Source organism: Salvelinus namaycush, chromosome 14 (genome assembly GCF_016432855.1).
Source record: "Salvelinus namaycush isolate Seneca chromosome 14, SaNama_1.0, whole genome shotgun sequence".
NCBI classification, from domain to species: Eukaryota; Metazoa; Chordata; class Actinopteri; order Salmoniformes; family Salmonidae; genus Salvelinus; species Salvelinus namaycush.
In genome coordinates, this window is record NC_052320.1 from 18,921,633 (window position 1) to 18,937,658 (window position 16,026).

A 16,026-nucleotide genomic window follows, 5' to 3' on the forward strand; every position below is an offset into this window, starting at 1 on the left:
ATAAACAATTAATGAACATGCACCTGTGGAACAGTCGTTAAGACACTAACACTAGGCAATTAAGGTCACAGTTATGAAAACTTAGGACACTAAAGAGGCCTTTCTACTGACTCTGAAAAACACCAAAAGAAAGATGCCCAGGGTCCCTGCTCATCTGCGTGAACGTTTCTTAGGCATGCTGCAAGGAGGCATGAGGACTTCAGATGTGGCCAGGGCAACAAATTGCAATGTCCGGACTGTGAGACGCCTAAGACAGCGCTACAGGGAGACAGGACGGACAGCTGATCGTCCTTGCAATGGCAGACCACGTGTAACAACACCTGCACAGGATCGGTACATCCGAACATCACACCTGCGGGACAGGTACATGATGGCAATAACAACTGCCCGAGTTACACCAGGAACGCACAATCCCTCCAGGGTCCAGAGAGGCTGGACTGAGGGCTTGTAGGCCTGTTGTAAGGCAGGTCCTCACCAGACATTACTGGCAACAACGTCGCCTATGGGCACAAACCCACCATCGCTGGACTCTTCACTGACGAGTCGCGGTTTTGTCTCACCAGGGTTGATGGTCGGATTTGTGTTTATCGTCGAAGGAATGAGCGTTACACCAAGGCCTGTACTCTGGAGCGAGATCGATTTGGAGGTGGAGGGTCCTTCATGGTCTGGGGCGGTGTGTCACAGCATCATCGAACTGAGCTTCTTGTCATTGCAGGCAATCTCAACGCTGTGCGTTACAGGGAAGACATCCTCCTCCCTCATGTAGCTAAGGCTGCAGGCTAATCCTGACATGACCCTCCAGCATGACAATGCCATCAGCCATACTGCTCGTTCTGTGCGTGATTTCCTGCAAGACAGGAATGTCAGTGTTCTGCCATGGCCAGCGAAGAGCCCGGATCTTAATCCCATTGAGCACATCTGGGACCTGTTGGATCGGAGGGTGAGGGCTAGGGCCATTCCCCCCCCAGAAATGTCTGGGAACTTGCAGGTGCCTTGGTGGAAGAGTGGGGTAACATCTCACAGCAAGAACTGGCAAATCTGGTACAGTCCATGAGGAGGAGATGCACTGCAGTACTTAATGCAGCTGGTGGCCAGACCAGATACTGACTGTTACTTTTGATTTTGACCCCCCCCCTTGTTCAGGGACATATTATCCCATTTCTGTTAGTCACATATCTGTGGAACTTGTTCAGTTTATGTCTCAGTTGTTGAATCTTGTTATGTTCATTCAAATATTTACACGTTTGCTGAAAATAAACGCAGTTGACAGTGATGACGTTTCTTTTTTTGCTGAGTTTATTTCTATGATTTTACCCACTAAAATGGGGGAAGAATTTAGGCAATTTCCCCACTAATTGTGCTGTGCACATTGTTAAAATAGTGCTACCATCCTACAGATTTCTCTGTAATAGTTTTGTGCTCATTTCTCATCACTACCTTTGGATTCAAGATAGGGGTTTGACCCAGCAAAGGACTTTCTCTTCAGCCCGTTAACCACTGACCAACCCTTTTGCCCTAGGCTCTGAAAGGCAGGAAGTTATGACTGTAATGTAGACAGTATGTGTGAGTGAGGATGAGAGGGGCTCAACCAGCTCTTCCCGACCGTGGTCTTTTTAAATGCTGGGAAGGAGGTAAGAGGTCAGGTAGGTCACAGCCTTAGAGCCCAGTGACATACATCTCCATGCCGTCGTTGAAGGTGAAGATGGTAGTGGTGCTGGAGTTGGCAGTTCCGCCCTGCTTCAGTTCCCCAATGCTCTCGTACAGGTTCTCCCCGGGCAGCAGCAGGGCTTTGGCTGGAAGGTGCTGTAACTTGGGGGTCTGCTGTGTGGGCGGCGGCGGGGGAGGCTGCTGCTGCTGCAAGGGCTGATGGGATTTCTTCCTCCTGGGCCTGAGTGTGGCGCAGGTGTTGGGAGGCCGTTCGGTTCCTCCAACTCGCTTCCAACCGCAACCACCTTCCATAGGCTCATAAGTGGGGTCGCACTCCTCCCCCGTCTCGATGGACTCATAACAGTGGTCTTCCAGAGTGGCAGAGGCTCCTCTGACGGGTTTCCCCTCCTGCGGGGCCCAGGTCTGGGGCTTGACCACCACACTGAACCCACCATCTCGCTCCCGGTCCCGGTCACCACGCCCCAAGGTCCGGAAGCCAATGTTTGCTGGAGGAGACGCAGGAACAGTTCTCTTCTTCTTGCCTGGTTTGCATACCTTGGAGTACATCTCTGCAACCTGTAAACCACACAGCACAGAACAACCCTCAGTACTAATCAAACTGATAAACACCATACACACATACAGTACTTTGTAATGACATACATACTCACCATAGCAGTGGAAGGCTGTATGTTCTCTCCACTGTGAGGACTCAGAGGGCCTAACGGTTTGTTTTGGAGCATGGTGATGTCATCATCCTCTGGAGGCTTCCATATGTACTGCTCTCCATTACCCATGAACACTGCCTCCTGCCAGCCAATCAGAGAACAGTATGAATAGGTTGTCAACTTCACATATGATTAAGATGAAACACAAAAATAAAACAAATAAAACAATGCTTTTGTACAATACTTGGCGGACTGTAATGAAAAGTAATGTTTCAGGCTTACTGTTCAAAATCCCTTTTTGCTCCCCTCTGTTAAGGAGTATACAAGTCTAGGGGGCAGAATTTTTATGTTTGGATAACGTTCCCATTGTAAGCTGCCTATTTCTCAGGTCCGGATGCTAGAATATGCATATAATTGACAGAGTAGGATAGAAAACACTCTAAAGTTTAAGTTAAGCCATTTTGCCACAACTTTGGAAGTATGCTTGGGGTCATTGTCCATTTGGAAGACCCATTTGCGACCAAGCTTGACCTTCCTGACTGATGTCTTGAGATGTCGCTTCAATATATCCACATCATTTTCCTTCCTTATGATGCCATTTTGTGAAGTGCACCAGTCCCTCCGGCAGCAAAGCACCCTCACAACATGATGCTGCCACCCCCGTGCTTCACAGTTGGGATAGTGTTCTTCGGCTTGCAAGCCCCCCTTTTCTCCTCCAAACATAACGATTGTCATTATGGCCAAACAGTTCTATTTTTGTTTCATCAGACCAGAGGACATTTCTCCAAAAAGTACGATCTTTGTCCCCATGTCCAGTTGCAAACCGTAGTCTGGCTTTTTTATGGCGGTTTTGGAGCAGTGGCTTCTTCCTTGCTGAGCGGCCTTTCAGGTTATGTCGATATAGGACTCCTTTTACTGTGGATATAGATACTTTTGTACCCGTTTCCTCCAGCATCTTCACAAGGTCCTTTGCTGTTGTTCTGGGATTGATTTGCACTGTTCACACCAAAGTACGTTCATCTCTAGGAGACAGAATGCATCTCCTTCCTGAGCACTATGACGGCTGTGTGGTCCCATGGTGTTTATAGTTGCGTACTATTGTTTGTACAGATGAACGTGGTACCTTCAGACGTTTGGAAATTTCTCCCAAGGATGAACCAGACTTGTGGAGGTCTACAATTTTTTTCTGAGGTCTTGGCTGATTTCTTTTGATTTTGTCAAGCAAAGAGACACTGAGTTTGAAGGTAAGCCTTGAAATACATCCACAGGTACGCCTCCAATTGACTCAAATTATGTCAATTAGCCTATCAGAAGCTTCTAAAGCCATGACATAATTTCCTGTAATTTTCCAAGCTGTCTAAATGCATAGTCAACTTAGTGTATGTAAACTTCTGGCCCACTGGAATTGTGACACAGTGAAATAATCTGTCTGTAAACAATTGTTGGAAAAATGACTTGTGTCATGCACAAAGTAGATGTCCTAACTGACTTTCCAGAACTATAGTTTGTTAACAATAAATTTGTGGAGTAGTTGAAAAACAAGTTTTAATGACTCCAACCTAAGTGTATGTAAACTTCCGACATCAACTGTAGATGTGTGAAGGTTAGTGTTTTTTCTGAAGGGAAGGTAATTATCCATCATGTTTGACATTCCTGGATGTGTGTAAACTTAACATTTTTATTATCATAGCATTTTTGTATGTTGTCTATAGTTATGTACTTGAAAATGTATCAATTGACCAATTCGGGCACATTTGGGCAAACTCCTGGCAGACTTGATAAAAAAAATAGTGTAGTAATGTAATGCTTCACTGGATCAGTCTGAAACTTTGCACACTCACTGCTGTTATCTGGTGGCCAATATCTAAATTACACATAAACTCCTATCTGGATATATAGCCTTTCTCTTGCATTTCAAAGATGATGAAGATTTTTTTTAAATAGAAAACGCATATTTTTGTGTTCGTATTATCTTTTACCAAATCTAATGTATTATATTATCCTACATTCATTTCACATTTCCACAAACTTCAAAGTGTTTCCTTTCAAATGGTATCAAGAATATCATATCCTTGCTTCAGGTCTTGAGCTACAGGCAGTTATATTTGGGTATGTCACTTTAGGCGCAAATTGAAAAAAAGAGTCCGATCCTTAAGAGGTTTTAAAATGGGCCGTGAGAGAGGAAATGTGTGCAAACAGACATATACATGCATTTCATTTGGCTCTAAACATTACAATTAAATGTTTAGCTCTTAACAGAATTGCTTGAGCTGCAAATAGGCATCAGGAGAAATCGACTTTCATTGCTCTCTTTACAAAACACATAAACACATACAAATACAGCCTTTAGTAATACATGTAGGGAACTGCAAGGACACGTACAAATAGGCAGAAAAATGCAGTGAAATGAATCAACATTTCTGAACACATTGCCTTCGTCAAGGTCTGACTTTGGCAAGGACTTCCTACATGAACAAACTTTATCTTTATCATTCTGTACCATCAGCCATTTCTCTACCAACCTTGGGGAAGGTGGGCAGCTTGAAAGCATCCACGTTTTTCCGGGGCATCTTCATGCTGTGAGGGTGTGGCGGAGGCGGGGCAGGGTGTGATGGTGGGGCGTGGCGGGGAGGCGGCACCGGTGCCTCCCCCATATCGGTCCCGCTGTCTCTCTTCTGGGGGACAGCCTTGTCCACCTTCCGGAGCTTCCGGACGCAGGCATACTCTGCAGTCGTCTCCGGGGGTTGCGGATGAGCCATAGCCTGGGGCATGGGCTCAGGCTCGGGGAGCGGTTCATTCAAACCATCCCCATCTAGATCAGGGGGAGCAGGGGTGTTGGCTGGGACGGCCGGAGGGGCTGGGGTGTCGGTCTCTCCGGCCCTGCCCACTATGGCGTAGAGGTTGTTATCAGGGCCACGCTTCGGGGAGGAGCGTTGACCTACCTCAGAGTAGGTGTGCTCCCCGTCCTCTCCGGTGCCAGAGGGGATCTGGGGTAGCGTCCTTCCCCCGGAGCGGAGGTCGGAGTTGGACCGGCGGCTGGGCAGGAGGTCCATGCTAGACGGACGGTTCTTTTTAGATGACTCTGCAGGACACATGGAAACCAGAAAGGTTGGCATTCTTTCACCTACAGTATATGAAAAAAAGCCTTGTAAAAGTGGTAAGGATCATTGTTTGTTATGTGGTGAATATTTCTACAAACTGAGCTGAACAGTGACACTCTTATGCCTAAGAGTTCTACTCACTTTTGCCATTGCAGTTTAGCTTGTTCATCTCACCGTCCGACTTGCTGATGGAACGCAGCTTTGACTGCCTGAGTATACTCTAACAACACACAAACAGACAAATGTTTTTATCAATTGCTTGTGAATGCTAAATGTATCCATGTTTTACCTAAAGTGTTAAATGTGGTTATTGGAGTGATCTCTACGACTTACCATGTCCATCAACCTGTGTTTCCCACTTTCACTGGAGACATTATGCGTCTTTCCCTTCCTATATTAAACACAACAGTTAATGTATTATAAACATGCAAACAGTTGTGTCCGTGCGTGTGCGTGCATTCGTACAGGTGTTACGGACGTCACGCTGCTTGCTAAGCGAATACCACTTCCTTCTGATTTGGCTCACACCGAGAGGCTCGAACCCAGGACCTCTGCCTTGCTAGCACACGTAACCATCCTCCTTGACAACGTACCGACCATTTGAACTATCAAAAGATATCTAATTCGATAGCTCCATCGGCAAAATTACAAACTAGCTGTGGACTGAGTTTACAGTACGTTCAACTTCTTGGCGCTAGGAGGCAGAATTTTTATGTTTGGAAAAAGAACATTCCCAATGTAAACGGCCTATTTCTCAGGCCCAGATGCTAGAATATGCATATAATTGACAGATTAGGATAGAAAACACTCTAAAGTTTCCAAAACGGTCAAAATATTATCTGTGAGTATAACAGAACTGATTTTGCAGGTGAAAACCTGAGGAAATCCAACCCGGAAGTGCCTCTTATTTTGAAAAATCCCTGTTCCATTGCCTGCCTTTCGTCCATTTAAAGGGATATCAACCAGATTCCTTTTCCAATGGCTTCCACAGATTGTGAACAGGCTTTAGACATAGTTTCAAGCTTTTATTCTGAAAAATGATTTATCAAATCGCGTCAGTGTATAGCCAGGTGTTCTTTGATTAGTTCTTGTGCGCGAAATTGGTAGCTCAACATTTTCTTTCTCTATTGTATTGAATAGTTTACCGTCCGGTTGAAATATTATTGATTATTTATGTTAAAAACAACCTGAGGATTGATTATAAAAACATTTGACATGTTTCTACGAACTTTACGGATACTATTTGGAATTTTCGTCTGCCCTTCATGACCTGCCTGAGCCTGTGGATTTCTGAACATAACGCGCCAAACAAATTGAGTTTTTTTGATATAAAAAGAATCTTTATCGAACAAAAGGAACATTTCGTGTGTAACTGGGAGTCTCGTGAGTGCAAACATCCGAAGATCATCAAAGGTAAGCGATTCATTTTATTGCTTTTCTGACTTTCGTGACCAATCTACATTGCTGCTAGGTGTTTGTAATGTTTTGTCAAGTGATCGATAAACTCACACAAACGCTTGGATTGCTTTCGCTGTAAAGCATATTTTAAAAATCTGACACGACAGGTGGATTAACAACAAGCTAAGCTGTGTTTTGCTATATTGCACTTGTGATTTTATGAAATTAAATATTTTTTGTATTTTTTTATTTTTATTTGGCGCTCTGCAATTCAGTGGTTGTTGATGAAAATGATCCCGCTAAAGGGATCCGTGCGCCAAGAGGTCTTAACTCCGTTACTCATAAAAGTGTGTATATCCATGTGTGCACATGATCATGCACATTAACTCATCTCACCTCTGGCAGCCCACACAGAGCACCACGATGAGGATGGTGACGATGAAGGCTGAGGCAGCAGCGATGGCACCCAGCAGCAGGACCTTGCCGTAGGTAGGAGACGTGAAGTTCAGCCCGTCCTGCATGGAGGCCATGTGGGAGCGCTGGCGCTCTCTCTCTCACAACCACACACTCACCACACACATGCACACCACAACCTCCCTGGGATCTGCCGAGATGGAGAAGGAGAGGAAAGAGATGGGTTGTTTGTCATACATATCAGCTGGTCTTATTTAAGAACACAGAATTAAAATGGGGTTTGGGGCAAACATATCATTCAAATAAATGGAGAACATGTTATGACACAACATTTGCTTCTATTGCTCTAGTTGCACCATTAACAAACAAAAGAAAGACAGGAATATACAAAAAGGTCAACCATATTTCTGCCACTCATTTTCTTTGTTCTTCTCTTTTCTGTCTCTCTTCCCCTCCATTGACTGTCATTTACCCTGTGGCCTCTTTATCTTCCTTTGGGCTTGTTAAGGATTTGGGCCATTTTTTTCCCATTGCTTTCTGACAGATCCAAAAACATCAGGTCGCTACCCTGTAGTGTCCAAAGAGCCCATAATGCTTGATGAATATCAGTCCCAGCAATGGAGTTGATATCCAGATTCAAATTTGTGCTGGACTTATGCCTTTGAAACGAACACAGTGTAGTCTAAACCATACACTTAGTCTTCAGTCTACACAGGGACCATCCTTACCAGGACATTTCCTCCACACACAGATATCAATCATCCCTGAGACACCAGTTGAAGATATTCTGATATATTTGTTTGTTTAAGTGTAATATAATTCTTCACCTCTGTAATTATCATAATTTTCCAAAGTTTTTAAACATTTGTTCAAAACACTGTAAATATTGCAGAGTCAATGAGTCACAGCGAAGCTAGAATTGCTGCAATACAGACAGACACAGGAACAGACAGAGGAGGCCCACATTGTTATCTTATTCCAAAACCAAAGAGAAGACAGAGAACAGAGGAAACCATATTTTCTTAGATTTTTTTTTTGTCCTCCAAGCTTTTTCCTCTCTCAGTGAAAGAGATGTTTTAGGTAGGCAGTTTGGTTGAAACAATGAGGACAAGTTCTTATCAGGATTGTTTAATGATGCCCTCCAAATCTCCAAGGAACATCAGATATGCAGATGTGTTTCTGATATAACTGTCCAGGGACACTCTTCAAGGTTTACTAATTATTTACTTATTGAACTACATATTTACAGAAGAAAAAATATTCACCACCAATGGTTTGAACCAGCAACCATCAAGGTACTAGCCTATTTTGAAACAGGTTCCTAAACCTCTTCTCGCAGATATATTTATTGGAGAATATACTGTAACACTCTTCAAACGTTAGGATTCATATGACTTATCCCACTCTGGTCTACAGTAGAGTCTAAAGTCTCTATACCCTCAACTTTCATGACTTCCCCAGAGCATATCATAGCCTCTTGTTGAACAACAGTTGAGGCTGAGTAGGTACGGTCTCAATTAGTACATGGAAGGAAAGAGGCGGGGGGTGAGAGAGGATCAACTTTGCCTCTGCATGTGGCTATTGGGACATCTGTGCCTCTGAATATATTAATGCTAACTATGGAGTGCCATAACATGGCATGAAAAACATTTGACATTTAAATCCTCAGGACACACAGCATGCTGAGGTACAGTATAATATGCCTTGCTGTCCTTGTTAACAGTACAACATTGTTTTAGGCCCCACCACCCCCATCTCCTCTCGAACACTGGTTCAAACCAGCTGCTAGATAATTAGTAGGAACAGTATGTCCAGTTTCACAGGTGCTTTTCCCCTCTTCAATTAACTCCTACTAGGTTACTCCTATTTCCTTCTCTCTCTCTCTCCCTCACACACACACACACACACACACACACACACACACACACACACACACACACATAAATTGTCTCCTACAAACAGAGAGCTCTGCACTGAATCCTGTTCCAGTATAGAGGAAACAGGTGGGGAGGTGTGTGGGGGATGGGGGGTTCCCAACATGTGGAAATTCCCAACATATGGAAATTCCTGACAGGGAATATCATCACCAACAGATACTGTATGCATGCTTCTGCCAAGTGTTGATACTGTATCTTTGAAGCATTTATCTTATATCCTCTTTGGGATTGGGAGTAGATAACCAGTGGAATGCACACACTTTGTTTTCATTTTAGCCAGAAGAGTGTCAATGGTGGTCAGATCAATTCAGTGGCTATGGGACCAATGAGCCAATTTGGTATGCACTAACATGGTTTGTATTGTAGCTCATTAGCATACTAGTGTGGTGATCCAAAATGGCTGAAACAGCTCCGTTAAATTAGCTTTAGCCTTACCATTGCAGTGTGGTGTGGTGGTGGTCTGTACAGTGCTGTTAGGGCACATGTCAACATTGTAAATGATAAGGGAGACAATGTTCTGATTCCTCCAAAAATATGGTTTCATCCAAACCGCCTTCAGCTGTTCTCACAAGAACGACACAGAGTGCTTTCAACAGAGCACGAACGCTCGCACTTAAATCTCTGGTTGATATATGTTAATATAATTTATTAATAAAATATATTTTGCTACACTAGAGCAACTGTCAACCCCTACATACAGCTCTTTTGGCAATACATTGAAGCAGGAAACATGCTTTATCACACTTCTGCGTTACGTTACTACTTAATGGACGTACTTATATATTGTATATTGTGTGTAAAACGTGTCATAAAAGTGTTAAAGACAGGAGGTGAAAAAAACTGTGACATTATAAAATGTAAAACATTTCTCACCAGAATTCAACTGTCAACACTCTCCCCAGAGTTCACCCAAAATATGTATTTTGTAACACTCACCAGAATATCCTGAAACACCCAAATGGATCCACAATGACATTCTATTCATTCACAATTCTGACAGATTCCAGTGTAACTACATCTAAATCGCATTGAGAACAGACCACAGATGTAGAGAGCAAGGGTGAGGCAAGAGGAAGAGAGGAAGCAGAGTAGGGCTGGAAGGAAGGTGAGGAAGAAAAAGAGAGGCCATCAGCATGTCAGTGGGAGTTCCGTGGCAGGTGCTTGAAGGAGCTGAAAAGCTGATGATGAGAAGAGGCTGTCATTTCCAGTCTCTCTCTCTTTCTCTCTCTCTTTGCGTTTCCCCTAGGTTCTTAGGCAGAATGACGCCTCAGCACTGCAGTGTAATCTCTGGCCCTAGAGCTCTTTCTCTAAACCAACCAATTGGACGTTGCGCTCCGAGCAGAGCAGTCAAATGGCCCTCAACCAGAGGCTCCTCTGCTAAACAAAGACCCTCTCCCCAGCCAGATAAAATCCCCTCATCCTATGGCACTCTACCACGCATTTAAACCGCTAACTGTAAATGTTCAATCTTCTTCTAATCTGGTCCTTCCCCATATCCCTCACTCTAGACATCCCCTTGGGTTGCCCTACCTGTCTGGGTGTAAGTGTAGTGACTGCCATGATGTCGGGGTATCAGTGAGCTAAGGTGAGGACATATGGTGTGGGTCCTTGAGAGGCCATAGAGGCAAGTTTTAGAGTATTTTGACGCACCTCTTTATGCCTACATTATGTATTTATGCCTGTATCTCCATGCTCATCTGTTTTGTGAAGACGGGATCTGAGGGGTATAAGGTACTGGGATTGAAATCTTAAAAAATGTGGCTGTGCTTGTTAACCTACCATCAGCCCTTAAGCATCATATGCAGTAAAGATTGCCCCCTCATGGCTGGTTGCAAAGGCCCACTCTTCAAAACAAAACCAAAGTCACTAATAAATATTTTTCTACCAATACAATACAACAACAACTGAATAATTTTCTAATTATTTGGCATAGAAACATTCATGTATTCACAGGATCCTTTTTATCCTAGTAAAGAGACTCACATTCTGTGATTTGCTTGTTATAGCCAAGAAGGAGATCAGACAGACAGACACAGGGAATGCAGAAGTCAGTGAAAGAAACAAAAAAAAACTGTGTGGGAGAAGCGAGTAACTGGAACATCCTTCATAAACCCCAGGCCCATACAAACAGATCTTCCTCTGCCTCAAATCTAGGGCTCCAGTAATTAAAACATGTCAGCACTCCCTCTCTCCACCTCTCTCTGGGTGATTTCTATGCTATCAGTTGAGCACAGGGAAATAAATTATTACAGGATGTTCCTTTAGTTTAAAACGAATATGAAAGACCAACTGAAGCATGCAATGCTCCAGTAATATAATCCATAGACAATTAGAGGAGTAACAGCAACACCTTAGAGTTGGTAGGCTAGGGTTACCCTAAGGAGTATACACACAAAGAGAATACATGTATCAAAAAAGAGACATTTGTAATGTCTGGGGGTTCCAAGTCACTTGTGTGGTCTCCAAAATACTGCTAATGGCAGTTCTGACACTTCTTTCGGGTGTCAAGAACAGTGAGTGGACAGAGGTAATTGTGTTAAGTGGCTAAACCTCAGTGCATCCAACTGGGAATGTTTCTGTGTAACGGTCGTCGTAATCCTCCTCCTCGGACGAGGAGGAGAGGCGAGAAGGATCAGACCAATATGCAGAGTGGAAAGTGGTCATAGTTTAATGAACAATAACTGAACACTTAAACATACAAAACAACAAACGTGACAAAACCGAAAACAGTCCTGTGTGGTACGAACACTGACACGAGCTACAAACACCCACAAAAACCACGTGAATCACAGGCTGCCTAAGTATGATTCTCAATCAGGGACAACGATTGACAGCTGTCTCTGATTGAGAATCATACCCGGCCGAACACAAACAACCCAACATAGAAAATAACACCTCGACAACCCACCCCAACTCACGCCCTGACCAACTAAATAAACACAAGAAAAAGGAAAAACAGGTCAGGAACGTGACATTCTGGAAACTTTAGGTAGCCTAACGTTCCAGTAGAATTCCCATTGATCAGCCTTATTGTTTACCAATACAGTCAATCAATACACCAAAACATGATCACATGATGAACGTCCCCTAGAGACATAGTATGATGCCAAATTAATGCATTTTACTGGTGGTCAGTAATCTGCTTATCCATCACATCATCAAAACCTTTCACACACACACACACACACACACACACACACACACACACTCATATGCCAACAGATTTCATTGTCTCTATTCTCTCTGTCCTGAACTGTCCCTGGCCACAGCAAGCATAGCAGCTCATCTGCTTCAATTCTGATCAATCAATTGGGAGAGAGCAGACCCACCTTATATCTGAGTCATTCCAGTCACACACACACACACACACACACACACACACACACACACACACACACACACACACACACACACACACACACACACACCACAGAGCACAATTTCCCACAATTCAAAACCCATGGGTCTGTGTGTGTGTGCATGTGTGAGAGAAAGAAAGAGATGTATGATCCTGTGATGATGTGAAAGAGGTCAAATGCTTGCTTGCAATAACGATGAACCATTTTAGCCCTGAGTGAGGGAGAATATTGTCTGTGAGAGCATTCTCAGTTGCATGTTTTCATCCATGCATATGTGTGAGTATTGGGTGCCATAAAGACTTCATAGGCTACAGGAAGCTGCTTATATACTGGCCCTGTGGTTCTTCTCCACCTCCATGTCTCTGAACTCCAACTGAGATTCATTTGTAATAATAAGCTGACCTTATACAGCTGACAAAAGCAAATCCCAAACCACATTTCTCCTTTGATACATTTTATCCTGTAGCAGGCTCAAACATATGTATTCTCCACAAGTAAGCAACACACGTAGGCTACACGCGCGTGCGTATAGAGAGGAGGGTGTTAAACGCTTCCTAACCATCAGTCCAGTAGTCTGCTATGTGCCCGTATAATGATTCCCGCCCTTGCCTGCACCAACCACAACACTCTCATAGGCTGGGTTTTAACATCGAGAACCCCGACAGCTCAAACTGCGGTGGTTCCGGAGACAACAGGTTAGAGCCCAAACACCGAGCAGGCATGGCACACCATGACACTGGCCATGACAGAGGTGACGGTGTGAACAGATAGATCACGCAAGGCGAATTTGGCAGTGCCAAGGCATTTGTCAAAGAATGCCATCCCCCAAAAGGTTAAAATCGATGCAGTGGTGTGTGTGTGGTTTCATTCACAGTCTGACTAAACTTGGTGATCTCTATTCGTTTACCCCTTAGTCTATGGTTCTCTCCATAATTAAAGCATTTAAAAAACATGTCAAGATCAAAGTGAAAATGAGCGCACAACGCCGGTGTTGCTTGCGTCCCTGAGGTCAACAGCTTGCAACTCACACGACAAAGACAGACCCCCATTACCCCTTTTTGAAGGAGGGGAGGGGGCAGAAGACAGTAATTGTATCGGTCTAATGTTAATTATCTTTCATGATTCACAGAGGCTTCTTGAATGCTAAGCATACGATATCAACGTAGGCTACACATAAACGTGTACATATTGCTCGCATCCAGGTCCTCTGATAAATCGGTTAATTAGACGTCGAATCACAACAGCCAAGCAGTGCAGCGACATTGTGGCTGTTGCACACGTGTCTGCTGTACTGTATGTATGACCACTAGAAATTATGGTTACGGAGCCTGTGAACAACACAAAGGAAAAAATCGCGCAATGCTATATAATAAGCTGACCAATCAATGATCAAATGGCAAAATGTGAAAAGGCTAATCAAATGTATGTCAGCAAAAACATCTAGAATCTAATGATGTATATATATGATAATTTCTCACAGGCTGACAGACATGCTTAAGGCAGAGCATTGTGCCAGGAGCTAATATCATACTCACTCAGCTCAGCGATTCGGGATGCGCGACGGCGCGCAGCATCCACCTTGGTCGGTTCCTTCAAATTCTGCTTCCACTCGGACCATCCACTCCCCACTAGCATAATCAATTAAAGGCGATAACCGGAGTTTCTTGTGTGTGAGAAAACATGAGCATAATGCATCATTGCGTTTGGCATTTTTTGACACCTCCGTCCACCCCCTGTGAATGCGAATCGTTTCCGAAGGGAAAAGCAAAGCAAGCAGACAGATTAACTATTTTCCACTGTATCACCTGTGTTGTATCGAACTGTCAGATTTTCCTCCACAGTTTCTCAAACTCCCTCCATCTATCTCTCTACACTCTATTCCTCGCTCAGCTCAATGGTAGAACCATGTGACGGAGATAATTTGAGAACCCCAATTATTAGTCTTTTGTTTCCATCTAGCGCCATCACTCGGAAGGACCGGGAAGCGAATGAATGCAATGGAGACTGGAATAATATTTAATATCTAAGTCATCATACAGATGTGGACGCCAGTGCTGAAATAGATGACCATGTGTAAACCAGCTGCGGAAAAAGTACCCAATTGTCATACTTGAGTAAAAGTAAAGATACCTTAATAAAAAATGACTCAAGTAAAAGTGAAAGTTACCCAGTAAAATAATACTTGAGTAAAAGTCTAAAAGTATTTGGTTTTGAATATACTTAAGTATCAAAAGGAAAAGTACGAATAATTACAAATTCCTTATATTAAGCAAACCAGACGGCTAAATGTTCTTGTTTTTAAAATGTATGGATAGCCAGGGGCACACTCCAACATATTTTTCAAACAAAGCATTTGTGTTTAGTGAATCCGCCAGATCAGAGGCATTAGGGATGACCAGGGATGTTCTCTTGATAAGTGTGTGAATTGGACCATTTTCTGTCCCCCTAAGCATTTAAAATGTAACGAGTACTTTTGAGTGTAAGAGTATGGAGTAAAAATTACATTATTTTCTTTAGGAATGTAGTGGAGTAAAAGTAAAACTTTTCAAAAATATAAATAGTAAAGTAAAGTACAGATACCCCAAAAAACGACTTAAGTACTACTTTAAAGTATTTTTACTTCAGTACTTTACACCACTGGTGTAGACTACTAATAAATGTGTAATACTAATGTGGTGAGTGGTATTGATTTGTAATCACCAAGGATGGCTAAAAAAAGGTTGGTTGGTCAGGCTAATGTGGTATACATCACTGGATTAAAACGAATAGGCCTATTATTCCGGAGCCTATTTTACTGTGTCACAGGTCACTAGAAGCTGGAGCATAAAATAAAAGCCATATGAAAAAGTGTGCCCTCATCACTGATTCCAACCCGGCCTATTGAGTGCAGCTGTCCTTCAGCATCAACCAAACACACGCACAATGACGTGCGCAGGTTTCCTGTGCTCCGGTTTCCCTGTTTGGTTTATAGACTACATGAGTTTGACTTCCATTTCTAGTAGGCGTCTACTTCCACGGTCCACAATGTGGGAACCAGTGGGTTCCTCTAGGCCTACGGAATGTTTTTAAGTGACCACAGATGAGGGTTGCGTGAAAGTTAACAATTTGGGGGGTAAGAATGGACCAATATATGTTTGTCCTGTATTTGAGAAAATATCACGGAGACCATTTTGTCTGGGTCTACTCAACGTGTATTGTCCCTTACACCAGCACCACCACATGCTGGCGTTTTACACTAGTAGTCCAAGCGTTCTTAGCGCCACACCTACCGAAGCATTGGAGTAGGGCTATTACTATGCCCCCTACCCTCCCCCTCGTTGTAACACAGACCTTACGTGTTTTTCATCTCGGCCAGTTTAATTCCACCTCCGCAAACCACAACACGTCCCCGCACCAGAGAGCTTGTTTGGATATAGGACTATTCAATTTGCCCCCTGAATTTATTAAAAGTCATATTGCGGTTTCGATTCGCGTATTTGAAACCTGTTTACGCAGAGAGATA

At 43.4% G+C, this 16,026-nt stretch overlaps 1 protein-coding gene across 1 annotated transcript; it reads right to left on the reverse strand.

Annotated features, from left to right (window-relative positions):
- Nucleotides 1–1,656: 1,656 nt before the first annotated feature.
- On the reverse strand, nt 1,657–7,344 carry LOC120059259 (proteoglycan 4-like). The gene is made up of 6 exons (XM_039008167.1): nt 7,211–7,344; nt 5,750–5,807; nt 5,603–5,636; nt 4,838–5,397; nt 2,319–2,456; nt 1,657–2,223 (listed from the first exon to the last, which is right to left on the reverse strand). Exons 1-6 carry the CDS (start codon nt 7,342–7,344, stop codon nt 1,657–1,659), a joined length of 1,491 nt encoding a protein of 496 aa, XP_038864095.1.
- Between the last annotated feature and the right edge of the window lie 8,682 nt (nt 7,345–16,026).

Coding starts and splice junctions, on each gene's coding strand:
- LOC120059259 (XM_039008167.1), bottom strand. CDS start 7,344: ATGGCCTCCATGCAGGACGGGCTGAACTTCACGTCTCCTACCTACGGC. Junction 5,808..7,210: donor CTCTGTGTGGGCTGCCAGAG/GTGAGATGAGTT, acceptor TGTTTAATATAG/GAAGGGAAAGACGCATAATG. Junction 5,637..5,749: donor AACACAGGTTGATGGACATG/GTAAGTCGTAGA, acceptor GTGTGTTGTTAG/AGTATACTCAGGCAGTCAAA.